At 37.0% G+C, this 24,982-nt stretch overlaps 1 protein-coding gene across 2 annotated transcripts in view; it reads right to left on the bottom strand.

Moving 5' to 3' along the window:
- CUL3 (cullin 3) overlaps positions 1–24,982 on the bottom strand; it is a 56,070-nt gene that overhangs the window by 15,240 nt on the left and 15,848 nt on the right. For both annotated transcript variants that reach the window (XM_048063039.2, XM_013181527.3), the window contains exons 2-8: positions 24,150–24,347; positions 15,621–15,734; positions 8,660–8,820; positions 7,385–7,499; positions 5,816–6,044; positions 4,069–4,214; positions 1,071–1,247 (exon numbers count right to left, since the gene is read on the bottom strand). In XM_048063039.2, the coding sequence (XP_047918996.1) occupies positions 1,071–1,247; positions 4,069–4,214; positions 5,816–6,044; positions 7,385–7,499; positions 8,660–8,820; positions 15,621–15,734; positions 24,150–24,347 (1,140 nt within the window). The remainder of the gene's footprint in view (positions 1–1,070; positions 1,248–4,068; positions 4,215–5,815; positions 6,045–7,384; positions 7,500–8,659; positions 8,821–15,620; positions 15,735–24,149; positions 24,348–24,982) is intronic.

The raw sequence follows: 24,982 nt of genomic DNA, 5'->3' as shown, positions 1-24,982 counted from the left end.
TAAAAGAAATAATTTGCTGGTTTTAGTCTTCTAGTACAAACGTCCTCTACAATCCAGATACTTAAAACAATTCACAGCAAGTATATGGCTTAACAATAGCCTGTACAGAAACCAACAAAACCAACATGTGAATAACAGAGCCAAAAGAAGAGGGTTCAAAATCAATAAAAGGAAGAAAATTATAAGAGAAAAGCAATTGTAAGGGATTGAGAAGCAATGGATGGTTAAAATACCTGGATAAATACAGTGGAAGTTCCTGGATAAACATAAATTTTGAAGTAAAAAAAAAAAAAAAAAACACAGCTAGAAACCATTATTAGCAGTATGAAAAGTTAGCTCAGAATGAAAAACTTTAAATTTTTTCATTTTGCAAAGCCTGACTAGTGCTACAACAAATAAAATGATTACTTATTTTTATAAATAGAATTTACTATTTCATCCCCAAAACCTAAGATGCATGCAATAATATTCATCGTTATTCAGGGCCACTGAAACCTCAGCTAAATCACTGTGTCCAGTCGGGGGTGCTGTACCTCAAACAATTTAAGAAAGAAGCAAGACTAAAGGAAAGAGGAGTACTTAAGCTAGAAGAGACCAATGTGGTAATAGTCCTCTGATATGTGAAAAAAGTAAAGACCGTTTTCCCTACCAAGGGGCTTAATTTGCAAGAGAAATTATTAGATATTGGGAATAACTACTAAACTATAAATATATTTAAGGCACTGAACAGGTTTCCAAGAGAACTGCATGATCTATTAATATTATTTTATTTTCACTGGAGTAACTGCCAGAAGTAATTTAAGTATAACTGCTTCAGAGATGGAGGACAAGCTACAAAACATCTATCTTGAGATATCCTTGTACCTTATGTAAGCTTAGCTTGCAAGTGTTAAGCACTCAGATGTATTATACAGGGTTGTGGTTTTTTTTGTTTGCTTGTTTTCTAAAGGCAATGTTGCCTTTTACCTTAATATAAAAAAAATAAATCATTCTCATGGAAATACCTTAGTTTAATCTGATCCAAGTTTACAGAGAAAAGAGTATGATCTTTTAACTTAATTTATACTTACTCCCTTGACTCCTTTTTTCAGCTTATCATCAATAAATAATGAGAGGTACTCTGGAGACCTGGAGTTGAGGTTGAGGAAGTACTCAAAGTCACCCGCAATAGTCTGTTTGAAGAGTCGATCATTATTGAAAGATTCTTGAAGAAAGCGGTCAAACCTACTCTTCAAATCCAGTAAACCCTTTAAAAAAAAAAAAGTAGAACATTTTCACTGATTTGAAATTGTATGCTGTAAAACAGTAACAACAGATGAAGTTGTAGAGAAGACCATATCTACAGTCAGAAGTTTTGCAATGCTGTCTACACTCTGCATCGTTTGAAACTATCTGAAATTTCATTTGTTTTTACATGTCCATATTGCAACAAATCTCTTGCTGTAATAGGAGGCTACTCAAAGATTAAGTTTTTCATCACCCTTTTTAAGCAGGCTGATTTACTGCATTTTAAATCAACAACTTGAAGGAGGAATTTTTGTACTTGTTAAGCCTTGTCTATGGTAAAATTGACAAAGTCACTATCCTAAATACAGAATATGAGAAAGAAGAGGATAGGTACCCATTATCTGTATCTCTGGAGCTACTAACCAAGTTTAAGCAGAAAACACGCCACAAAAATAGGCTAAGTCTTTTTATTTTTTTTTTTCTGCCTGTAATTTCAATCCTGGGACACGTTCTGCGTTATTTAGCCACACGCTTCTTACTGATCTTTAAGAATCACTGTGAACATACAAAAACTAGATACAAGCAAGTGCTCTCCAGTTATCATAGCATGAAGTTCACAGACCTGAACTGAACCATTTCTTTTGAGCTAAAGCATCAGATATTTGACATCATTTTTCATGATTGCACCATTTAACCCAAAATTAAAACAACTTGGTGTAGAAAGGGAAAACATCTTAAAATCACATAAGCACCCTGCTAAGCGTAGATGATACACACAGAGTTTAGACATAACACAGTATTCAAGTAAGAGGTACTGTGGGGTGGGGGTCAGAATTTCACTCAAGAGTTAAATTTATCATGGACAGCTACTGGCCACACAAACTAGGTTAAATGATCAGGTTAAATGATCCTAGAGTCCTAGGTCTCTGAAGAGATTATTTGTGTGTGGTTACTTAAAGAAGCCATTCAAGAATTACTCAAGGAAGAAGTAATGTTTCTTAGGAACTCACCATCTCACTTAAAGGAATGGTCTTTAGACAGGCTAATTAATGCGTATTACAAATTTTAAATTCAAAGTAAATCCCACTATCTCTCTCTGTTTACCAAGGTTAGCTTATGTCTCCTCTCCAGGAGTACACGATCTGAACAACCTGGTGTTAAACAGGAGAAACTGTTAGTACCTTAAATTACAACAGCATTTCAACATCCCTTCAAATTATTATAAGAAGTTTTAAATCTAATCCCCTGGCAATGCTTTTGCAATCATCTCACCAATGATGCTGAGGGTTTGGTGATGTCATGTTGTAGAAGCAGCGGTAGACTATGAAGACTGTATTTTTCTTGATACTGTAATATACCTTGTCTCTCTTCTTACTGCTATTTAAGTTCTTGAAAGTTTCAGATGAACATGGTTGAGATGAGTACGGTGGTTCCTCGATTCACAGGTATTTTTCTCTTCTTCCCTTGTGTCAATGGAAATGGAAGCTAAACATGTTTGGGGTTTTAGCAGTAATCAAATATCAATCCCTTCTTGAGAATGTCTTCATGAGATGGTTGCGGTACATACTGATGGGCTGCACATGAGCTCTGCCAAAGCACATGCAATATCGTTGTAAGTCTTCAGCTTCATCAGGTATTCATCTTTGTGGCGGGAAACATTGATAGCATCTTTATAATTAAGAATTTAACTTTCTCAGCTCAATTTCTTAACGGACCCTTTTAGGTCCATCAGAATTTAAAGGGAGTGAAAATTACTTTAAAATAATCCAGACATTTATTTTCCACATTATTTGCGCCTTTCTAAAAAAAAAAATCTTACCACCACAAAAACTTAACAGCTTGTAGTCAGTAAAAACTAAAAAATTTCAAAGGGCATTTTCTCTTCTTTTTAGCAATCCTTGGAGAGGTGTTTCTTGTCCAAACTAGGTAAGAAGTTTGCTTCAGCATTGCCAGAAAATTGATAATCCAATCAAAAGTGTTTCGATACTCAAATGGCTTCTTATTATAGTAACCAGTTCTAGTAAAGTTATTGATTTCAAATAAAACAGACATAATAGTTATACAACATTAAACGCTTCTCCTAAGGACCAGACATAAGGACTGCAACTACATTTTAAAAAAACGTATTTAATGAACACACAAACATTTTTACATCAAGTATAAAACATCTTCAGTTATGAAACATTTCCTTGAAGTTCAATGAACTCTAAAGAACATACAACCATCTTCTCAGAGGCTATGGGAGGAAAGAAAAGAAGACAAATGCTCCTGAAGTGTATTTTGTGATCTTAATAAATTAATGCTACACAACTTCTTAGTGAGATGGAGAACAACAAAGAAACTTTTTAATATGCAGAAGTGTTTGTCTCTCAGAGAGACCAAGAATAAAACTAAGTAATTTAACAAAGAGTGAGAGGTAAACGTTGTAAATCACAAGAATCTTGCTGTGAAGTACTGGATCAATAAATATCAATAGCTAAAGTTACAGAAAATTAAATGAAATAGATGCTACAAAGCTACTTGGCATACAACTCAATATGGAGGCAAATACCATTTAGGATAAATCAAGAAGTTCCCAGGTGTTTATAATAATTAGCCTGAATATTTTAATAAGAGCAGGTATACCAAAAACACAAATAATGAGCATGAGCTCCCAAGCACCTTATGTAAAAGAAGAGTTCTAAACAACTGAAAATTCAACACGTTAATGTTTTTAACAGAAGTATAAATGTAGCTTATTAAAAAACAAGCCTTTTGAATCAATTTTAAGGTTTACGATATTAATCATGTTACTCTGGAGAACGTGGAAAAGACAGAAGAAAGTTAAAAATATTTAACTACCTGAATGTAGTCAACTGGATTCTTTCCTTCTCCCTCTTCAGAAACTAGTGCTTTGCCTTGCTCTCTCAAGTATGAGCTCATGCACTCGCACATTGTCTTCAGACCATTTGGCACACGGCTAAACAACTTGTACATGCAAGCAAGATCTGTAAAGAAGAATGAGATACTATGCAGGACACTCTGCATTCTGTACTTCTGTAACTCATTCATTTCATAGCAAAAAGAACAAACAGCAGAAGTTCTCCCACTTTAGCCATAAAAAGCATCTTGTAACAACAGCTCAGGCAGTTGAATCATCTGATGTCCCCTTTCCTCTACCCCCGAGAACACGCTGACTGCAGCAGCCACAGAAAATTAAATTAAAAACAAAGGTTGCATTCAGTTATCTAGTTGAGATTGTCTATAGTACGTCATCTGGTGTTGCTGATCCCCAGGCCCATTGCTTTAAAATACGGTGTGTTTTAAGCTTCGCTAGAGCTATGTTTTGCAGTGGTATTTAAGAACGTATCTTTCAAGGTACCATCCCAGTATCAAATACTATGTTGAAACAAATAGGACAACACTAAGATACTTATTTCTGTAAAGCAAAAAAATGGCACAAATACGAGTTTAATTCACACTTGTCTTGCTGAATTTAATTCATTTTGTCCTGAAAGAATACTCAGCCACATAAATTCATACTGTTTTGTTTCATGCATCTAAAATTATGAGAAGTGACTTAGCTTAAACCTGACTTTCCAGAAGAGAAATCCATCCTTATACAGCAAGTATTTCCTCTCTAATATTTAACTAAATCAAATCAATGCCCATAAAAGTTAAATTCTTGTATCTTACAAATACCCTTCAATATCCTTGTCCTCTCAGCCTGAAGCCTATCTTAACTGGATATTAAAGAAAAAAAAGTTAAGTCTGGTATCATCACTCTCCTTTTCAATAAAGGAATTCCCTTTTCTTAAAGCTAAGAGATTTGCTCACTTTGTCTCTCTGACTACCACCTAGTAATTGTGAAGCTACTTTAAGGAACAAAAGCCATTAATCTAAGCAGCAAGTCTGTTCCTTTTCTTACTGCTTTAGTATGAAGACTGATCTCTAAATATAGCTACTACAATCACTCTTCGTTACGATGCTGTAGAATCTTAAGATCTCTCTCTTTCCATAACTTCTGTTCAGTCGCTGCCTGTCCCGTATCACCCTGCACTGCAGAAAACCTTACCAGACCGACCCCTTCTTTTTCCACCGCTCAGAACGTTTTTCATCCCTTAAGAAAGGAACAGATAACTTCTTCCTGCAACAAAGCCTTTTCCCCAAGAACTGGCTGCACAATACATTGATTAAATAAGTCATTTACTCTAGCACTTTTCAAGTAACATGCCATCTCTGACCCCCAAAGAACAAAAAAAAAGCAAAAACAAACAAACAAAACACAATAAAACACTTTGAATTTTGAAAGCTACAAACTGGAAGCACAAAAGGAATAAAACAGCTCATGGAAAACAGGCAAAGATCAGTACAAAAGATGAGTACTTTTCTTACTAAATACTTGACTTACCAAAAAAGAGAGAAACAAGTTAAAAATACAGTCTGTCTGAAAAGCCTCTGAAGTACCATTCTCAGATGTTCGCAAAAGAAAGTCACCAAAGCATTTTCAGAATTACATAGGAACATGAACTTTAAGCTCAGTTTATCCTATGTTTAAAACCAATAAGCAGTTTCGTAAGCATTTGTCTCCCATATGATGGGGTCTTACCTTCTGTCTTCCCATTTTTCAGCATATGAACTAGCCCAGAGTTCTCCATTTCCACTATAGTTTTCATATGCTTGGAAATAAGTTCCCTCTCAACAACTTTCACAATTGGTTCTTCTGTTGATTTATCCAGACAATGCATCACCCGTTCTATTTCTTCATTAATTCTAGCTTCTACTTTCTTTATATATACAGAAGCACTGTTTTCAGCTAAAAATTTCTGACTTTCCATCTGCGATTAACACAAATTAATATTTTAGATACTTTTTTTTAAGGGTGGAAAAAGGAAATGTACTGGTTATTTCAGATCAGCATTCATCAACAAGTTAAATCACACCCAGCATGTCTAACGAATGAGACTATTGTACCTCCAAGATTTACATACGCACTTCACACAAAATAAAGGTTCTAGGACACTTATTGCGTTACATACGTATGGGGATACGTGGAATATGAATACAGAACTTTTCATGCTAAAACAAACTAAACCAACCTAGTATCCAGTGACCAACAGGAGTTTTAGCTACAGGTCAAAAGAAAACAGAAAAGTGGGGAGAAGGAAAAGGTAAAAATTCTTTTCAAATATCAGCTTGTGTCATATTTATGAGCTGTGAGGATCAACAGTTCTCATACTTGCTAATGACAATGCTGATCATACTATTTCATATGAAATCATTTTTGTCCACACTGGTCAGTGTAGTCTTCTAGAGAAAAGATTATATATATATATATATATTTTAAAAGGCAGAGCTAAGGAATGAAACTCAAGGTCATTTCTTTTCTTAATTTAACGTAGCACCAATAAAAAACAGAATGCAATGACTTTTGAAACTTGTGCAATGTAAACTTCTGATTTTCAAGGACATTTAGAGGTGAGAGAAAGGCAGTCATCCTGCATAAGAATCAAGAGACTGACAAATTATCTTACCTAGGTACCCTTTAACACACTTTTACAATTTCTATCAATGCACGATTAAACTCAACCACCATTCAACTGGCTTTTTTTCCCAGAAACAAACTCACCAAAACATTCAGGAAATATTTTAAATGCACTGTTTGGTGTTTGGTTAACATCTGGATAGCCACGCTGATGCACTTAATTACTTGACTCAGTTCATATTATCACAACATATAATTAAAAAAAGAGACTATGAAGGAAGCAAAGCTTTCTCAAAGGCAGTTTGACAACTAGTCTCTGCTCTCCATTCCCAACCTGCATCCACCTGAACTTTCCATACCACTGGTATCTCAAAAAACCCTTTTAGATCCAGAGACTGTGCTTACAATGCGGAGATAGACCGAGCTGCAGGAAACAGCCCAACGCATACACAAGATTAGCATGATGATTACTTTACATGTTATCATGTATCCATGTCTCACAATTACATTTGAATTATAGTAATTCTGTTAAAATTAGTGTTACTTTTTCTCAAAGTTAGTCACATTTTCTTATTTCGTTTAACAGAAGTTGGCTTACTTTTCAAATAAATAGTGGTTGAAGTACCACCAATTCTCAAAATTCCAAGCAGTGACAAAAGCATTCCGAATATGATAATTACAAGACTGTTGTACCTGAAAAAATTCTGCAGACATCTCCAAAAACGGAGCCTCAAAGTCTTCTTCATAGACTGACCTTCCTTCAAGACCTAGAATCATTAACATCTGGCAAGCGTTTCTTATTGCGCCTCTGCCAAAAAGTAAGTTGTTAACAACTTGAGAAATCAACATGTTTACAAGATAGAGAGTACACAGAATAACAACTCAGAAGATTTCAACTTAATTAAAACATACTGATAAAAAATCTATCCTAAATCTGTTTGCTACAACAGGTTTTCCAGAAGCTTACAGTAGCAAGATTCTTTCTGTTCTAAACTAAGCAGTTGAAAATGTTTATTAAATATCTTAAACACAGAGATAGGGAAGCAGGTCTCAAGTTCTACTAACTCTGGTAACTATTAACAAGAATATATTTCACCATACGTGAAAATAATCAAGGAAAATGAAAATGACATATGCAGGTTTGAATTGAACAATTCAAAACAAATTTCTCTTCTTCTTTTAAAAGAAGTAATGAAAACATATCTGCAAGTTAAGCATAGAAACAAATTAATAAAATACACAAACAAAAGAACTGTATCCAGGAAAAAATTCCACTTTCTGGCAGTAGGGGACATTATACAGCTGTTGCCAGGAAGTATTTTTCTCTTCAAAAATTGCATGTTGGGCAATCACAATCACAGAACTGCAGCCAAAGTAGCATGAAGTTTACGTATCTCCACACCCAACAGCTGTCCTGAAACTGCAGAAGCACAAAAAAAAGCCTTGCAAATTTCAAGTTACTTCAGCTGCAGTATCTGAAGTGCGTGGTACAGAACTCCACATCTACAAATATGGCAAGAGAACAGGAGGAGAAGATTTTAAGGCTTGGAGACAACTGAACTACTAAGAAACACATGGACTAAAACATTAGGAAGGGAAACAAGGAAAAAACAAAACTCCAAAAAACAAGCAAAGCTAGAAGAAGACTGAACAACAGCACAGAGGAAATAAAAGATAGCAAGGGGCAGAGAATTGTCAAACCTCCACTTTATAAAAAAAATACTCTGACACACGGTGGTAACAGAGAAATTTAACAAAAAGTTTAATAAAGACCACAAATATTAAAAGTGTTATTAATGTGCTTCTCCATCTACCTACTATGTTAAACTCTGGCACGAAGAAAAATATTTTTCCAGATTATTAAGCAATTTTTACTTAAGTAATGACTTAGTTGCATACGCTCTTGATTCACTCAAAAGTTGATAGGTATCATTTACAACAGAAGACAGTCACTTACAAACATCTTACCTGTCTACAACTTCTCCTTTCCTTTCTCTTGCAATCATATCCAGCAGAGTTTGCCGTAGATGATCCCTAATACAGCCGTAGCGTACAACTTGATCTCGAAAAATAATCAAACCCAAATTGTAGACATTCTCCACGTTATTTTGTTGCACATAAACACGGTCCTACAACGAAGGCATACATGACAGTGAAATTCTAAATTCATCATGCCCAGGCTATTCAAAATTGAAAGAGATTGGTCATATTTGTGCTGTACAGATATAATCAAATTAATCTTCTCTCCTTTCTTCATAAAAGGAAATTAATAACAATCTCAGAATCAGTCCCATTTTCAAAAATCTCATTTATATAGAAAGTCTACATTGTTCAGATTAAAAGCACAGAATTTATAACTAAAGCATGCCAGAACAAACCAATACCCATGCCATTTTTAGTTGGGGGGTAGGGAAGCCCCCAAATACTGAGAAAAATCGTGACATCATTTGAAAGAGGTTTTACTTTTCTACACAATCCCCTTCCATCCACCCCCTTTTCTCTTCTTTAGTGAGTAAGAAATCATTTTTCCCCTATCTCCTATACATACTCCTACCACTCCCTTCAGGTTCACAGTTCCTCCTCAATATGTAGTGAAATTTCCTGAAATAGCATCATTAGGTGAATTGAAGACAAAGTAAATCCAAAATAAGAATAGTTACAGTCAAAGTTTATGAATTGGTAATGTAAATTGATCATAAGGGCTTCTGTTGAACCCCCATTTAAAATTCGCTTCCATTCAACTTGAACAAATATTTCGAAACTTTGTTGTTTCCTCAAAATCTCCTTGCCCTCCCCCCAAAAAAGAGAAAAGAAAGGGGAGAGTAGAAAGAATAAATCTATATTGAAATGTAAGAAATATTCTATCTTCCTACATAATCTCAATGTATCAGAAAGGTCAGGCTGCCCGACCATCCACTAGCCCTATACTACCACCCACACTTACAAATCCAGGCCGATGCTCAGAACACCATTCCAAGTCTGTACAGCGCAAACGCCACAGTACAGGGTTCACTGGGACTCTACTGAGCAGGCAACCATGAGTTTCCTATTACTCTTTGCAGAAATGCAAAAATTTCTCTCTTCTGTTCAAGTTTTGATTCATCAACCCCTTTTCTATTCCTTTCCCCCAACGCATCTACTCTCTAGAAAAGCAGGAGTACTAATAAAGTTAACTGACAGGCTGAAAATGTGTATGTTCACTTAACATCTAGTAATGGGTAAGATCATTAAAACAACAAAAAAATTAAAGTTTTTACAAACTATTTCTGAGATGAACAGTAATGATTTTTTTTTTTTCATTTCTGTAAGGACAATCCATTCTTCGAATGTAATTGTTCAGGTTGCTGCTGAAAATACTGCTTTATTACCATTTAAGCCTCAGGATGCTCATATTTGTAGAAGTTAAAAAGAGTTCTATACCCCCTTGCACACCTGCTTGCGACAAGGTTTTCTGAGAATTTACATGGCTAAAACAAAATAAATAACAGCAAATCAAACACTATAGAAAATTAAGGTCAATGATGGAATGGGAGTATGAACTACTCATTTCCCCACTAGGTCCATCAATTAACTTCTTAAGTGCTTTACCACACTCAGAAATGAACTGTAAAGTTACCCATACACACAGAAAACTAATTTTTTTTTTTTAAACAAAAATCATGCTTCAGACCATGGAAAAAAAATTACACAATTGGAAGTTCATACAAGTTCCACAACTGGAAGGAATCAGAAGGAATAGATCCTACAGCCTTTAGTATTTTAGCAGCTGAATGTACATGGAAATATTATCCATGCAGGAATTATATAACAGATTGCCTCCTGATAACTAGATGAAAGTAAAATATGGAGTCCATATTCAGGAATGATTTTGCACTAACACCCTTCAGACAGGCAGCACTTAATTTCAACGAAGCCGAAGGATGGGAACAGATCAGGCATACATACATACTCCGTGGTTCATGAAGCAAGCAGAACCCTGCCTCAAACCAAAAAGTTTACTCAGTTTGGTCTCAAGAAGTCAGTTCAGTGACACATGGTGGTCTAGATCCTTAGAATGTTATTGGTTTTCATTTCTTCCTGCTATTCAGGAAATAATGTTATTTATTTTACTCCCTTACTTCCCCACTTACATCCAGAACAAAAGTAAATAAGATTCTGAAATAAGACAAGCTTAAACTACACTTTTAAAGAGATGAAAGACAAAACTAAAAAGAAGTGCCTAACACGCTATGTTAGTATGTATTCTTTCCTCCACAAGTTATTTCCAAAGTATATTCAGGCCTCTGAAGCACAGGCAGCAGGGTATCAAAATGGATTAAAGCAATGGTTGTGACTCATCTGCATAGTTTCTGTTGTGGCAGCCCGTGCTAAACACTGCCCTTATGAAATGAAGTAGTAGCTGCACTAGGAACTTTTTTCAGTGTAACAGCAATGCCTCTTTAGTAAGCCAGACCACTTTACAGCACCCAAACTAAGTAACAGCATTAATGTTTCTGATACTGCGGATTTGCTCTCTCTTGGTAACAGACCCTTTTATTGTTTACTGGAAGCTCTCCCAACCTACAGAAAAATAACCTCGGAGACAGGAAACTTCATTTGGGAACAGGTTTGACTGACAAGGCTACATGCTACTGAACAGCAATCACTTCCCATGGGGAGACGCAGCAGGTGCTTAAAAGGTAAGAATAACCCTCAGGAGACAAGGGTGGAGTTTCAGACAGCAATTATTCAGAAACTACAGTGCTGCTTACACTGCAGAATAACTCTGATCTCAGCTGAAACAAGTTACCTACTGCACATCATCAACAGCCACATTTTGCACCACCTCTGCACAGATGCTCTGCCTGGATGACGTTCAGCCTTTGGACGCCGTTGTATACAGTAAGCGTCTTTAATCCCAGTTCTGAAAATAAAACCACCACTTCTCCCTACCACCTCCTGTGTGAGCCACAAGCAATGGGAGTCTTACGTCCCGAGGTCACAACCTGCACGGCCGACCAGCCACTGCTAGCTTAAATCAAGGCACCGGCTTCATGCGCTGCGCACGAGGGGAATATTCTTCAAAATACACAACTGCATTCACAAGAGCAATTGCTCGTTTCTGACACAGTTTACCACCTATGCGTACGTCTGTATGCAGCTAGAGGTGTGGCTGCTGTGCTTACATACCTGAAATTGCTTTAAATTTAGCAAGTACAAGTAGCAAAGAAGGGACACCAGTGAATCCAGTACAGCCCAGTTTCTGTACAATGTTCCAGGAATACTCACACTCTTGTAAGTTAAAAGACCAAACAACTAACTGCATCTCCACTGCTACAGTTGCATACAGCAGCTAAATGAAAACTGTTGTAGGTATGCTTACCTAACACCACAGCCATAAGCAAGACTGCACTTCGAATATACGCAAACACAGTGCATGACTTCACTACTGGAACGTCTTAGTTCTTAGATTAGTTAACATCTTAGAACTTCACTTCGCGATGATGCTGCTTCACATGACTTCACTACTTCAGTGCTCACTGCTTGCACAGACACTGCCATGAATTCACAGTGTGTGTTACATCTACTCTGGCACTGACTATTGTAGCCTAGACACAAGCCGAAAGGAAGAGTGCTAGTTCACATATAATACAAAAAACAGTACAGCTATGTATACGTGAAATTCCATCGCAGAAACTGGAATATCTCAAGAAACCTAGATTTGCCTTCATTGTGCATTTCCAGGTTGCAAAACCTCACACTAGAGCTACATTATATAGCAGACATGAAAACAAGCAGACTTTAACACAAGAGACAAGGTTATAGGTTTTTTTTTTTTCAAATGCAATTGCAATGCAAGCTTTACAGTGTCTTGAAGAGGAGGTTCTGAATGTAAAGGAAGTTCTGCCGTAAACCTCAAACTGCAAAGATTCTAAGTCTACAAATGAGTACCATAATTATGCATAAACTACAATGTTACAAAACACACTTTTCTAAAACGACCCTATTGAACTCATTTTCATTTTAGAAGTGGCATATCCAAACAGAAGACAAGGATAGATGTGTGTTGGGCAGGTGTTTGCTTTGAATTATATCGTAAGTGACCTAATGGTTCAAAATAAACTGGAAAACAAACACAGTATTAAAACAGATACAGCTTAGTTTAGGATGTACAATCACTAGGTTGAAGCAAGATTGTAAGAGAGTAAGATTAGAATTCAAGAGGACGTTAAATGTTATACTTTCACTGACGTCAAACTGTGGCTTCTTGGGTACCAATAGGTACATTTCCTGAAACTGATGGGTAAGCAATTGGGATGGCCTACAAAATAAGAGAAGGATTGGGTTATCCCTTATTATAAACATTATAATTGCATGTACTTCTCCTGACAGAACATAAGCATGTCAGTTAACAGTGCCTGGTGACTGTGTTTATGCAGTGATTTATCTTAAAAACAAACAACAACAAAAAGGCCCACATTTTTATTTAAATAACTTTAGCTGTGCATGATTGAAGACACAAACTACTCTGGCATAAGAACATTGCTATAAAACCACATTTCATTCAGACTCATCCCACAGAATGGCAAGACTTGCTTTATAAAGTGCTTTATTTTAGAGCAGTAAGGTCTTATCTTTAACAGATGTCCCTCCATCGTATAATTTTGTGGTACCAGCAGCTTTTAAGCTTTCTGAATGAGTGCATACTTAAGACTTGAAGTTTCCTGCTCCTAATCTCATTCTAATAAACAGAATTATGTTGACAACAGGATGTTCCAGAGACAAAAGTAAAACTGCAAGTCTTTGAGGCCTGTCCAATTTTATACCATACCTTATGCTTCAATTTGTATCAAAGTGTGTATTTTCTCTGAAAATGTGTCCTATGCTTCTCCAATTCAAAGAAAGGGCCAGAGTCTGCCCATTTTATCAGCTCCCTGCTTTAGATAATTCTATCTAATAAAGATTAAATTAATAATCATAAAGCCATGTTATATTATAGATAGCTAACAAACACACATAAGAGCTCCTGAAGTTTGAGAAGTTTATAAGAGCATTTTGAAAAAAAAATTATTAACATTTACTCTTATACTATGAAAATATTTACAGTAGGTGTATCTGTTCTGTTACTTTGGATCTCATTTAGGTACAAGGTAAAAGCCTATAGGGAGACAAATAGTTAGCCAAGTGGAGGCCTCAGCAGAACACCTACTTGAAATAATTAAAAACTCAAACAGCACATGAAAGTCTAATCTAAAACGACCTTCACTGGTAATTCCATGCTAGCTATATATTCCAGAGATATTTAAATTTGTTAATTCTAATTCATACAGAATAATAAAGTCCATTTTGCGCTTCAGATCTCCATTTTCTGGTGGAATCCAGCATCTTCTGTACTGAAAAGGTAAATAGCACATGGCTAAAACATAGCAGGTACTCCCCTGGAAAGCTCTGGATTCCATAAAATCACAGAATGGGTTGGGTTGGAAGGGACCTTCCACTAGACCAGGTTGCTCAAAGCAGCATCCAAACCTGGCTCTGAACACTTCCAGGGATGAGGCTCCTTCTTATAATGTTTCTGGAAACTCACCACTAGTTTTGGTTGATTATTCTACTCATTAACCATTTTTCTGGGTATTAATTGTCTTATTTTCCATTTGAATTTATCCAGATGCGCTTAACAGCAATTGGTTTTTATTTTTCCTTCACTAACAGATTAGAGAATTCAGCATTTCTCCTAGTGAAGGCAATATATCTTCACTACACAAAATAATCTCTAAATCTTCCTTTTGGCAAGATAAGGCACACAGATCTAAGTGTCACTGAAGCGTTTTATATCCAGCCCTCTATATTTAGACTTGCGGTCTATTTCCAACTGAAAAAAAAAAGCCAGTAAATCCATTAAAAAAAGTTTGAGCTATGTAGCTGCAATAATTACTCAAAAATCTTTAGCATTTAGTAGCTTATTAACCAACAGGATTTCTTCACAGTTAATTTAGATAGGTTCAGTTTCATACTGTGAGATCTTTAATTGCTGCAAGAACTTAATTCTGCTTGTTAAGTAGATAAGAGTATAATCTCAGTCAAAAATCTTTTTTGATAATAAAAAATGAAGCACTACCTTATCCCTCCCTGAGCAATACTGCACAAAGTACTATTTTTAGTGTGATATTTTGGAATAAGAGATTTTACATTAAAAAACAGTCCTCAACATGTATTTCTTTTCCTTCTGAAGTTAACCCTTTGGCTAAAAAGTGTATAAAAATATACTCTCCTGCACCCTCAGAGTATGCCCACCATTCTGGGAATTTAAACATACACGTACTATGTAAAGCATAACACAATCCAGATACAAGGCCCTCTCTCTTCAGAAACGACCATTTCCGTTAGCTGTCAGGTTAGGAATGTCTTTTTTTCCCCCCCTTGTAAAATTACAACCATCCAACGAAAGATCGTGTGTTCATCTATTCATGCTACTTAATTCTGTGCCAAGCTCTATATGAACAGCAAAACATTCAGTTTGAATTCAACCCTTCCTGAAGGACACAAACTGCACCTAAGCAAAGCTATCTTCTTCACAAAAAATTTAAAGAATGACAAATGTCATTTGTGCAGGCTTTACACCACCATGCTTTCTACAGGAACAAACCACCACTAGGTGAATAAAAACGTGAAATTAACATTTGTAGCCTGCCAGAATCTTTTAAGAACTGCAAAATTCAACCAGTTTTCAAATGTTCTTTCCTAGCGATGAGAAAAGAACCACCTAATTATAATTTTTCACATACTTGTAATAATGGTCTCATATACATATGGAATTCAAAACAAGGGATTAAAAGAATCATCTTAAGACTTAAGCATGCCTTACTTTTATCCCTCCACCTCAATTGTTTACAGTTGTAAAAAAGCAAGTAAGCATCACATTAAACATGTAAAAAAGCAGAACACCCACCATATACATCAGAATGTCTCTAATCATCACCATTGCTGTTTGATGATCATTCCATGCTTGGTTTAGTGTCTGTAAGAAGTTGTTATTCAAGGAGTTTAACACATCTTCTCGCACCTGAAGTGAAAAAGAATATATTGTCATAAAACCAAGTCAGTTTCCCCTTCATCACTTAAATCTTAACAAGCTCTGCTTCAGAAAACAATAGTTCTTCTCTTCTGTGAACTCTGAATATCACAAACACGTTCATATTTTTCCTGGGTGCTGGCCAGCCCTGTATATACCCTTGTATATAACTTCAGGAGAAAAATAAGGCTTTATATAAGCATGAAAAAAAACAGTGTGAAAACAAGAGCAACAAAATAAACATGGATATTAAATTTCAAAGGAATATCTGAAATTTCAAATGTTAGAAATATTTTTATATAACTTCTTAAAGGTTTAATTTCCTATGCTCTGCTGTCTCAATTAACGTTAACTTTACTATCACAAGTCATTTCAGAATATTGGGAAGTACCAGTAGATGTTATAAGCAGAAACAAGCACAGGTAGAAAATCAGACATGGTGACGGTTAGAGAAACAAGCCAAGAGAGCAGCAAATAGTTGCAGCAAATAGCAGTCCTGAAAGGAGACATTCACTCAGTAAAGACCAGACTCTTGTATTAATAGTCTGAAATTGCTAACAAGACTTCAGGGAACAAGAGAAAAATCATCACCATTTTTACTAACGCATTGTCTAGTTGATTTGTTCATCCCATCAACTTCAGGCTTTACTTCTTTCTGGTATTACTACTCCCTACTAATCAAAAAGAAAATCTGGTTTTGTATTTTGATTTTCATGCAGCACTAATGTACTAACAGTGCTCAGGCTTTCAACTCCTGTAAAAGATAAACCTAATGTAAAAATACATATATATATTCCAGATTTAACAAAATGTGTGAATTGAATTTTGAAATAGCATAAAGAATACATCCTGCCCTCTGGCATTACCCCCAAATCATGTGAATCCACCCTCTGCTTTACGATAACCCCCAAAAGACACATACAGTCCAGGCATGTAAATGAATGGCCAATAAACCTCCAGGAGTTAGAGTATGTTCAACTCCCAGCCAGCAGAAAATACTCATTTTTTTCCTCCTTTATAATGAACCTGTCATGGAAAAAAAACCAACAACCAACAAATATCTGTTAGGAAGAAAACACAAAAGCAAACAAAAACCAAATAATCAAGCAAAAACAACCTGGTACCTTTTAAAGGTCAAAAAGTTTGTTGTTTAGTTAAAGCTGACTTCTAGCAAACAATCTGTACACATCCTCCATACAGGATAAAACAAATCTAGTTTTACTTGTAATAATGACTTAAAATCAAAGTTTTAATACAAATTCGGAGAAACCTTTTCTCAACCTTACCTCCAAAAGAGGAAAGTCAACAGGCTAAGTAGGTAATAAAGAATAATAGAAGTAGCCTACGGAACTCTAGGCATGCATGCAAAGATGAGGGACATCCTTTTAGAAGGACCCTCAATGGTGGTAAGTGCAAATGGGGTATAGCTTCGAGTTCTTACAGCCCAGTAAAGCCCTATCGACACAGCTGGATTTTTGTGTAGCTCTATGCAAGCCATCGTGGTAAGAGAGGGGACTGAAAAGAATGCTCGAATTTGTACTTAACGTGTAAATGGTTCAATAAATAAAGGGTTATAGAACTGCTAAACGCTTTTAGAGACGGCTGCCTTCCAAATAGACAGTTTGAAGGCTGCTGATTGTGTCAGACCATGTTCTAAACATTAGCAAAACCGGGAACACTTGTTTTCTTTACTGGAGAGCAACATTTCCTTTGCTCCTCTCATTTCAAAATACAACTAATTTACTAGAAAAATAGACCAAAGGCTACTGTTTTCTGCATACTGGAAGAACTTCATTGCAAATACATCTCAACAGTTTGGGACAATCTGCCGGTGCATCTGTGGTGCCATCGCTCCCCCCGCCTGTCCGTGCCGACCTGTCACCATGGCAGGGCTGCTGCCCATGCAGCTCTCCAACCGTGACCACTTGCTGCGACAGGCAGAGCCCAGAACCAACACCCAACGGCTGCCAGCACCTTACTGCAGTGCTGGGGAGGATCTCCTTCCAAATCACCCTGCAGTACAACCTCCCCCCCATCTGTGCTTCACGTCACGTTAAGTGTCCTATACCTTACAAGAGAGGCATGCCCAGGGGCCAAGAAGCAACAGTCCTGATCCAAGTTGATAGTTAAGACTCCAAGAAGGCTCTGGCCAGCTCCTGATCCATCAACCCACATCCCAGAGTCCTTGCACACACACAAACACCCACACACCCGAGACACATCATTCTGTCATTTAAGCTTTATTAAGTTACTAGGCAAAAACAGTATACCAAAAAATAAAATCAGTCTGGCATGCAACTATATATACTCCAACAACTTAGACAGGCAAACCAAAAACACAGCATGGCATTTCATCCAGACACTACGGTCTCTTCTCAATAAGCTGCAAAAGCTCATCCCACTAATATTCACCCCGTTAACAGTAACTGAAACTAGGTTTGCTTGCAAGTTGTTCAAGGTTCTGAAATCTTCCAATTCCTGCTCTGCAGACATTCCTCTGCAAGGCCTCTCCTTGCTTTTGGAAAACACAACACGCAGGCATAATTCACAGTCAGTGCTGCCTAGCTGGCTCATTCTCTCTGGTAGTGACTGTCATTTACCCTTCAGTCTCCCAAACGTATGTGCTGCTGTCATCCTACCTACGTGGCTTTTAGCTAAAATAGAAATGTGCATTAAAAACTTCATCAGCCTTGTAAAGAGTAAGCCAAATCTCCAAGAAAAAGAAAAAGAAGCATGACATCTCTGTTTCACTTCCTTAATCGATATGAAGAAACCTTGGAAAAGCAATCCTTTTGTGGATCGGCCACAGCAGTGAAACTTAGCAAAGAAAAACTAAAAGCACAATTCATTTACAAGTACAGAGAATCGGGGTAGGGATCAATCGGTTTTACTCCAGTATATGAAAGACCATCATAGGACACTTCAAAGATCTCTACAACACAGAGCTACTGTACCTTTATAATTACACACATCCATCACAATAATCCTACTAGATTAGCCAGCGCCAAATCACGTGTCAGCTGGTAAACAAACAGGGTGCTCAACACCAGGTAGCGATGACGACTTGCTTCCAAGCAGACGTGAGAGCTCTCGGATCCGCACCACCTTACCTTTGCCCCACGCACTGTGCCATGCAGCTTTCTGCAAACACGCTTTAAGTCCAGCGATGGGGCTGTATGGCACAAAGCTACCCTCAGAGTCTCTCTGGAAAACTTCCCAATGACACTCTCCTCAGTTTATTTTAAGCTGCAGACAGGTTTGGAAAAAAGTTCTTGTAGTTGCTACAAAAGACACCCCAATTGTTGTTTACAACAGCTGTCCAGTTACAACGTGTTGAATACATTCCTTGTACAGGCCATGAATGCAACCCTATTACAGGAAGAATACTATAAAGCACAACGCACCACAGCCAAGCAAGAGCCCGGAATAAAACTGCTTCGGTGAATAAATAACTTTCAGTGTAAAAAAAACCTGGACATTGACACTTTTCTATAGAGAAGGAAACCCTTCAGAGACAGCTGCTGCTCTTCTAAAGCCTTAAGAAAATTTCAGTCTGGAAAGTTTCATCAGCAGAATGTTAGGTTCAATTAACTCAGCTTGTAGTGAGTGCTGTAACCACCTCTGCAGTCACGCAGTAAACTGGCAGGCATATCCAGCATGAATAGGACTGCCAAGGTACAGTCTCAAAGTAAATTAGCAGCTTCATAATCTATGTAAGGTCTTATATTTGCAATTAGGAAATCTTGCTTACGACTCTAGGCTCAATTATATTTTATAATGGATATGGCTCCTAGGAAATACAGCACACGCACATACAAAATCTCTTAAGAATAGTTTGCTGGCATAAGCTTTCAATACTTTTAAGTAACTCTCTATTAAGTGTACACAAAGCAGGCTCGGGGCCTAGCATTCTCTGTCTTACAGCATCTTGATGCAGCAGCATGACGAGTGCAAGGATGTGATCTGCAGTACTCTAAGGACAGGCTGACACAGACGGAGCCCTCTGCGGGGAGCAGCAGTATAGGAAGGCATTTTCTAACCTAAGACCTCAAGGTCCAAGAACTTTTATTACAGAATTTCATCTTGTACAGAAGTCCAAACAGTGCAACAGTCCAAAAATCGCAAGACAGTATTCTAAAATATTCAAGTTTCAGCTAAGTTAGCAGGTTGACTGTGATGTTACCAGAAATGTTTGTTCAACCATGCAGCAACTATCCTTTAGATAAAAGAAAAAAAAACACAAAACACTGAAAACCATTGATTACTCTGAACTGCACTTGCTTTGTGTCTGTTCCATCTCACCCTTTTGCCCTCCATATAACTGAAGACTCACACAAGAACATCCTAAAATATTAAGGACAGAAAGATAAGGGTAGACAATACTTCATATCTTGTCAGCCAAGTGTACAGCAGACCCTAAAGCTCACTAATTCATCTCCTACACAACTCCTCATGCATAATTCCCCCCCTAAATCACAGACACTGTGGAAATCATCTCTTGAATTCCCTTGGAGGAGATACCTGTCTTCTCCCTGCAGCACCACGACAGCAAATGTTAAAGCTTGCCAAGGATCGCAGAGAGCCCCAGAGCAGACACGCTGCCTTTCATCCAAACCTGCCCCAGCGCTCCCTAATGTTCCCCCTGCATCCAGCAACGACCCCACAAGGACTGGCTCTGTGCTGCTTACCAAAGGGCTTTCTTGGATGCCTTTCATTGCTACTACTGTGAGATAACATGCACTGCCATTGATAAACTCCATCAGTTGTATCAGCAAAGACTATGCTGTAAAGCACTCTGGCATGCCAACAACAGGCAGCAAGGGAAGTGTTTGATAAGATTTCCCATATCCCAAGAATCTCTTCCTTTTCACTAAGGCTCTAGTATCTCCCTGACCCAGCATGTTTCAGCCCATTTAAGTGTAGGACAGTCCTTGGCGTTTCTGAATCTTTGATGTGCAGAATACTCTGGCAGCGTTATCACCTACCAAAAAAATACTCTGTTGGGCTTGGCCAACAAATCAATCAATCCCTCTGCCTCATGCACAATTTATAGAATTGATTTGAGTCTGGATTTCAGACTGAAATGCTCATCAAAACGAAGGGAATTTTAAAAACATTATCCTGCAAACTTCAGGATTTTCTATTCTAGTAAGTGATGTTAAAGAGCCGCAAACTAAGCTTTGTCAGCATTTTGTTGTTGTTTTTTAAAATACTTTTACAACATTTATGTGTTGAAGGAACAGACAAGGATCAAGACGTGAAGTGTCCACATCGAGCTACAGCAATGCCAAACGACAAGAAAGGAGGCAATCAGTGAAACCTCAGATGCACAAGAATTAAATGCACCCCGTTTCATGCTTGAATTAAGGTAAAAGGCTTCAGTGCATTTTATTCATTTTTTAACTTGATTTTAGATGTACTATAATAATAATGTCAATATACAAGCAAAGACAAGTTTTATAATGTTTTTATTTTGTGGTAAATACTCAGTTGTTGAAGACAGCTAACTCCTACCAATTACGTGGAGTAAGCTCCTTGGCTTACTACCTCCTTCACCAAGCACGTTGATCCTAACTACAGGCTGCTGGGGTCTGCAAGTTCAAAACCAAGCATCCTTCACAGGAACTTGCCTATGTGCTTTTATCTTGTATGCTTGTACTGTGTTTACAGCCTGTTGAATTGTAAATAAAGTGATAGGTGCAAAGACGGCACATGGCATTGTGCTTTCTTGCTTAGACATTAAATATTATTCTTTAGAATTTCTTTCTAATAAAAATAATGGGTAAGTACAACTTTCATCTAGCAATTACACAAGCATAGAGGATAAATAGAGCTCTTAACAATACCTCACCAAAAATAAACTTTTGCTTTCCAAGCTTGGCAACTATTTTTTAAAAACATCTGAATACAATGCCTCTGCTTAGTCTCTGCATCTACTCTTCATTAACCTGCATGACTGGAATACTATAGGAATACAATTTTTTTGCAGGAAGATAACCAGTAGACATAAACAAAAAGTAGCAATTCTGTTTGAAGGTTTCTTGCAATTCAAAACTTGTATTTTGTTCCTTATAACCACTGCCTGCCTGTTCTTTACTGCAACCTAACCATTTCTGAAAAGTGTCATTTTGATGAAGTTAAACAGATTTCATGAACAACATTTCAGCTGGAAAAATTCCCCTCTTCTATACTCTAGCACCGTTGATTCTCTGAATATAACTTTTCAGAGATTTGTGGCTAAAACTTTTATTGTTAACTAGCTACTTCACATCTAACAGAGAACTGCTCTTGGAAAGAACCACTGAAAACACACGATTCCTCTAAAATTTCTGTTACATGAAGTGTGAGGTTAAACAAAACCATTGTTTTATTTATTTTATAACAAGTACTCACAATAATGAGATGCGATTTCAGAACTGATCCTATTCTTAACAAACAATGAACTATTTTTCCATACTTCCAGCTATTACTACCTAACATAACATCCTCAAGCAAAGTCCACCAAAAGGGACAAGGCTTTGAATCCCCACTATTTTATTTTTTATTTTTATTTTTTTTAAGTTCTATCCCAGGATTATTTAACTTATAGGAAGGCATTATCAGACATCTGAATAATATAGCTGTTTTAACCTTAGGGCATTTAGCTACTAAAACTCAGTATTTATTCCTTCTATTTAAAACAAAACTTTTGCTCATCTGTTTTTCTGTTACCCATGCACACAGATACCAATTGATTAATCATGTTAAAGATCAGAGTACTATAGCACTGGAAAAAAAATTTAAAGCATCAGAAAAGTTAGGATGAAGCATTAGAAAGGCGTTTCTCTATACTAGTATCTGTACAAGCCTCTCAGGCAGTGCAGTGATAGCACAAACTCACAGGATCTCCTGCTCTTTTGTCACTTTGCCAGTTAATGCTTCAGAATAGTGTTTTTGCATATGGATAATTTAAATAGAATAGTTAGAAAGAAAGACAAGCAGCTTTCCTCAAATTAAACCAGGATAAACTCAAACCTAGGAAAAAAAGTTTAGTGACCTAATTATTATCAAATGTAGACGATAAAAACACAGGCATATACACAAACAAGGCATAGAAAGCCTCAGGAACGTAGGTATTATGAAAACAGAAGTGTTCGAGACTCACAAATGCACTACAATTAGTCATAAAATATTGAGCCATTTCACACAGGATGTTTCCTCTCATGCAAATGGTTAAAAAACAACACACACCAACACATAAACAAAGTAGGTTTTAGACTATGCTTATCAGAACCATACCTTTGAAAACTAAGATTTTAGAAAAGAACTGATTTTCACCTGTGCCACAGCAATAGCACTTCCATGCGTAGTGACAGCAGCATCTCCACGTAACCGACACAAAAAGCTTCCTGAGCATTACACGTTATTTAGGCGTAAACCTCCCATCCACCCTTCTGCACTCCTGCCACAAGTAAACGTCCAAGATACACGATGGCAGATGACTTTCCTAATTAAAAGTTGTAATAAGAGGACAAAAATCTGACACTCCATCTGAACCCACAGACAGTATATGGGATCAAAGTGGCCGTGCATTTCTTTCCAAAGATAGGAGGTCTGAACGTTACCACAAGAAGTACAGCATCTTCCCTAGACTTCAGATCCTATTACCTCTAAATATTATCTGGACTCATAAAAAGTGAGCTTCAACTTGGTTTCAGTAACACACTTAACCATCAACCCTAAATTCTACCCACCAAAGCTAGAGAGATGGTTCCGTGGTTTTACACAAGATGTGAAGAGCCCTTTCCTGAGATGATACACATCTTCAGAAATAGAAAATTTCTGCGTGTCGTTTTGACTGAATTACATGGCTTTGAAAAGGTTGAAACGATAGAATGCAGACTGCTCAGGACTTTTGTTGCTGCTGAGCTGTGTTTTTGCATATTGCCTACTGCCTCTCAAAATTGTGTAATCCTAGCACAACTCTCTCATTAACTTGTGAATTAGTTCATTTGCCCGTAACAAACAGGTTGTTGCACAGGTATTTATTTTGCTTCACAGATGAAAAACAATCCAAACTGAGTTCTGAGAAAATCACAAAATGCCTTCAAAATGCTTTTTTAGAAAAAGACAACAACAAAACGGCATGGCTGCATCGCAGCAGTGATGCTTTAGCTCGAGTTGTTTCCTGTTTTACACTTTCAAAAACTTCCTATGGTGCGCCCTCCATCTGTAACTTGTAACAAAAACTATCTGGAACATGAAGTAAAGTAAGCAGCAGGAAGTTAGCTCTAAACCACCATTTTTTTAGGGTATCAATTGAACAGCTTCAACGAAATGTTACACGGTAACATTAGATTATAGTCACTTAAATAACTGAACAGAATGCTTCCGTATAAGGGACTTCAGTTCATAAAAATGACATACCTTGTTTATGAGATGCTCAGTGACCACTTCCCTCAGTCCAGTGTAGAGTTTTTCTCCGTGTTTATGCAACACCATTGTATAGGCATTCCTATATAGCTCCTCGAAACTGAGACCACTATTATTCTTACGCTGGATCTCTTGGATGGCGTTTTTTAGGAGATCCCAAATGCTGTTTACATACTTCTCATCCATAGTCATCTGTAACAATAAAACAAGACATCATTGTTTAGAATCAAGATAGTTACCTTCAGAAGTTACAGCTCTAGAAGCAGCATCTGCTTCTGCCACATTTTGTTGATTCCAACTTTGTTTTTTTTATCAAAACAGTACAGATGAAACTGGTAGGGTTTTCAAGAAATAGTTATGAAAACTATCATTTGTAAAGGCTTAATGTTTTCTCCTCTACACCCGCAAATCCACAGAACCCAACTCCAGATTCCATGCAGGTATTTGTGGCTGTGAGTCTTCCCTACTCTTCCTCCACAGAATAATAACGAAAATTAATTTTCCTCCCATACTAACATGCTGGTCAGCATCGCACCAGTCATACTAAAACACTGATCTGCTTAACCTGACTCCAAATCAACTTGTACCATAAAAGATAATAATGCCTGACACAGAGCTAGCAATCTCATTTAGCCATCTGCTTGAGCTAACTAGGTATTCTTTATTTACTGCAACGTACTAAAGGCCAAATAATTATGTGCCTAAGATTCAAATGCTTACAGATGTTGTTACTAAATCCCTTAAATCTCCAAAATTAACAGCTGTATTGAACAAGGTTCCCCTGCACAAGATTAAATAACCTGCTATAGGATATGTATAAGGCTCTA

Source organism: Anser cygnoides, chromosome 9 (assembly GCF_040182565.1).
Source record: "Anser cygnoides isolate HZ-2024a breed goose chromosome 9, Taihu_goose_T2T_genome, whole genome shotgun sequence".
Classification (NCBI taxonomy): domain Eukaryota; kingdom Metazoa; phylum Chordata; class Aves; order Anseriformes; family Anatidae; genus Anser; species Anser cygnoides.
This window is presented reverse-complemented; position numbering and strand designations above follow the sequence as displayed.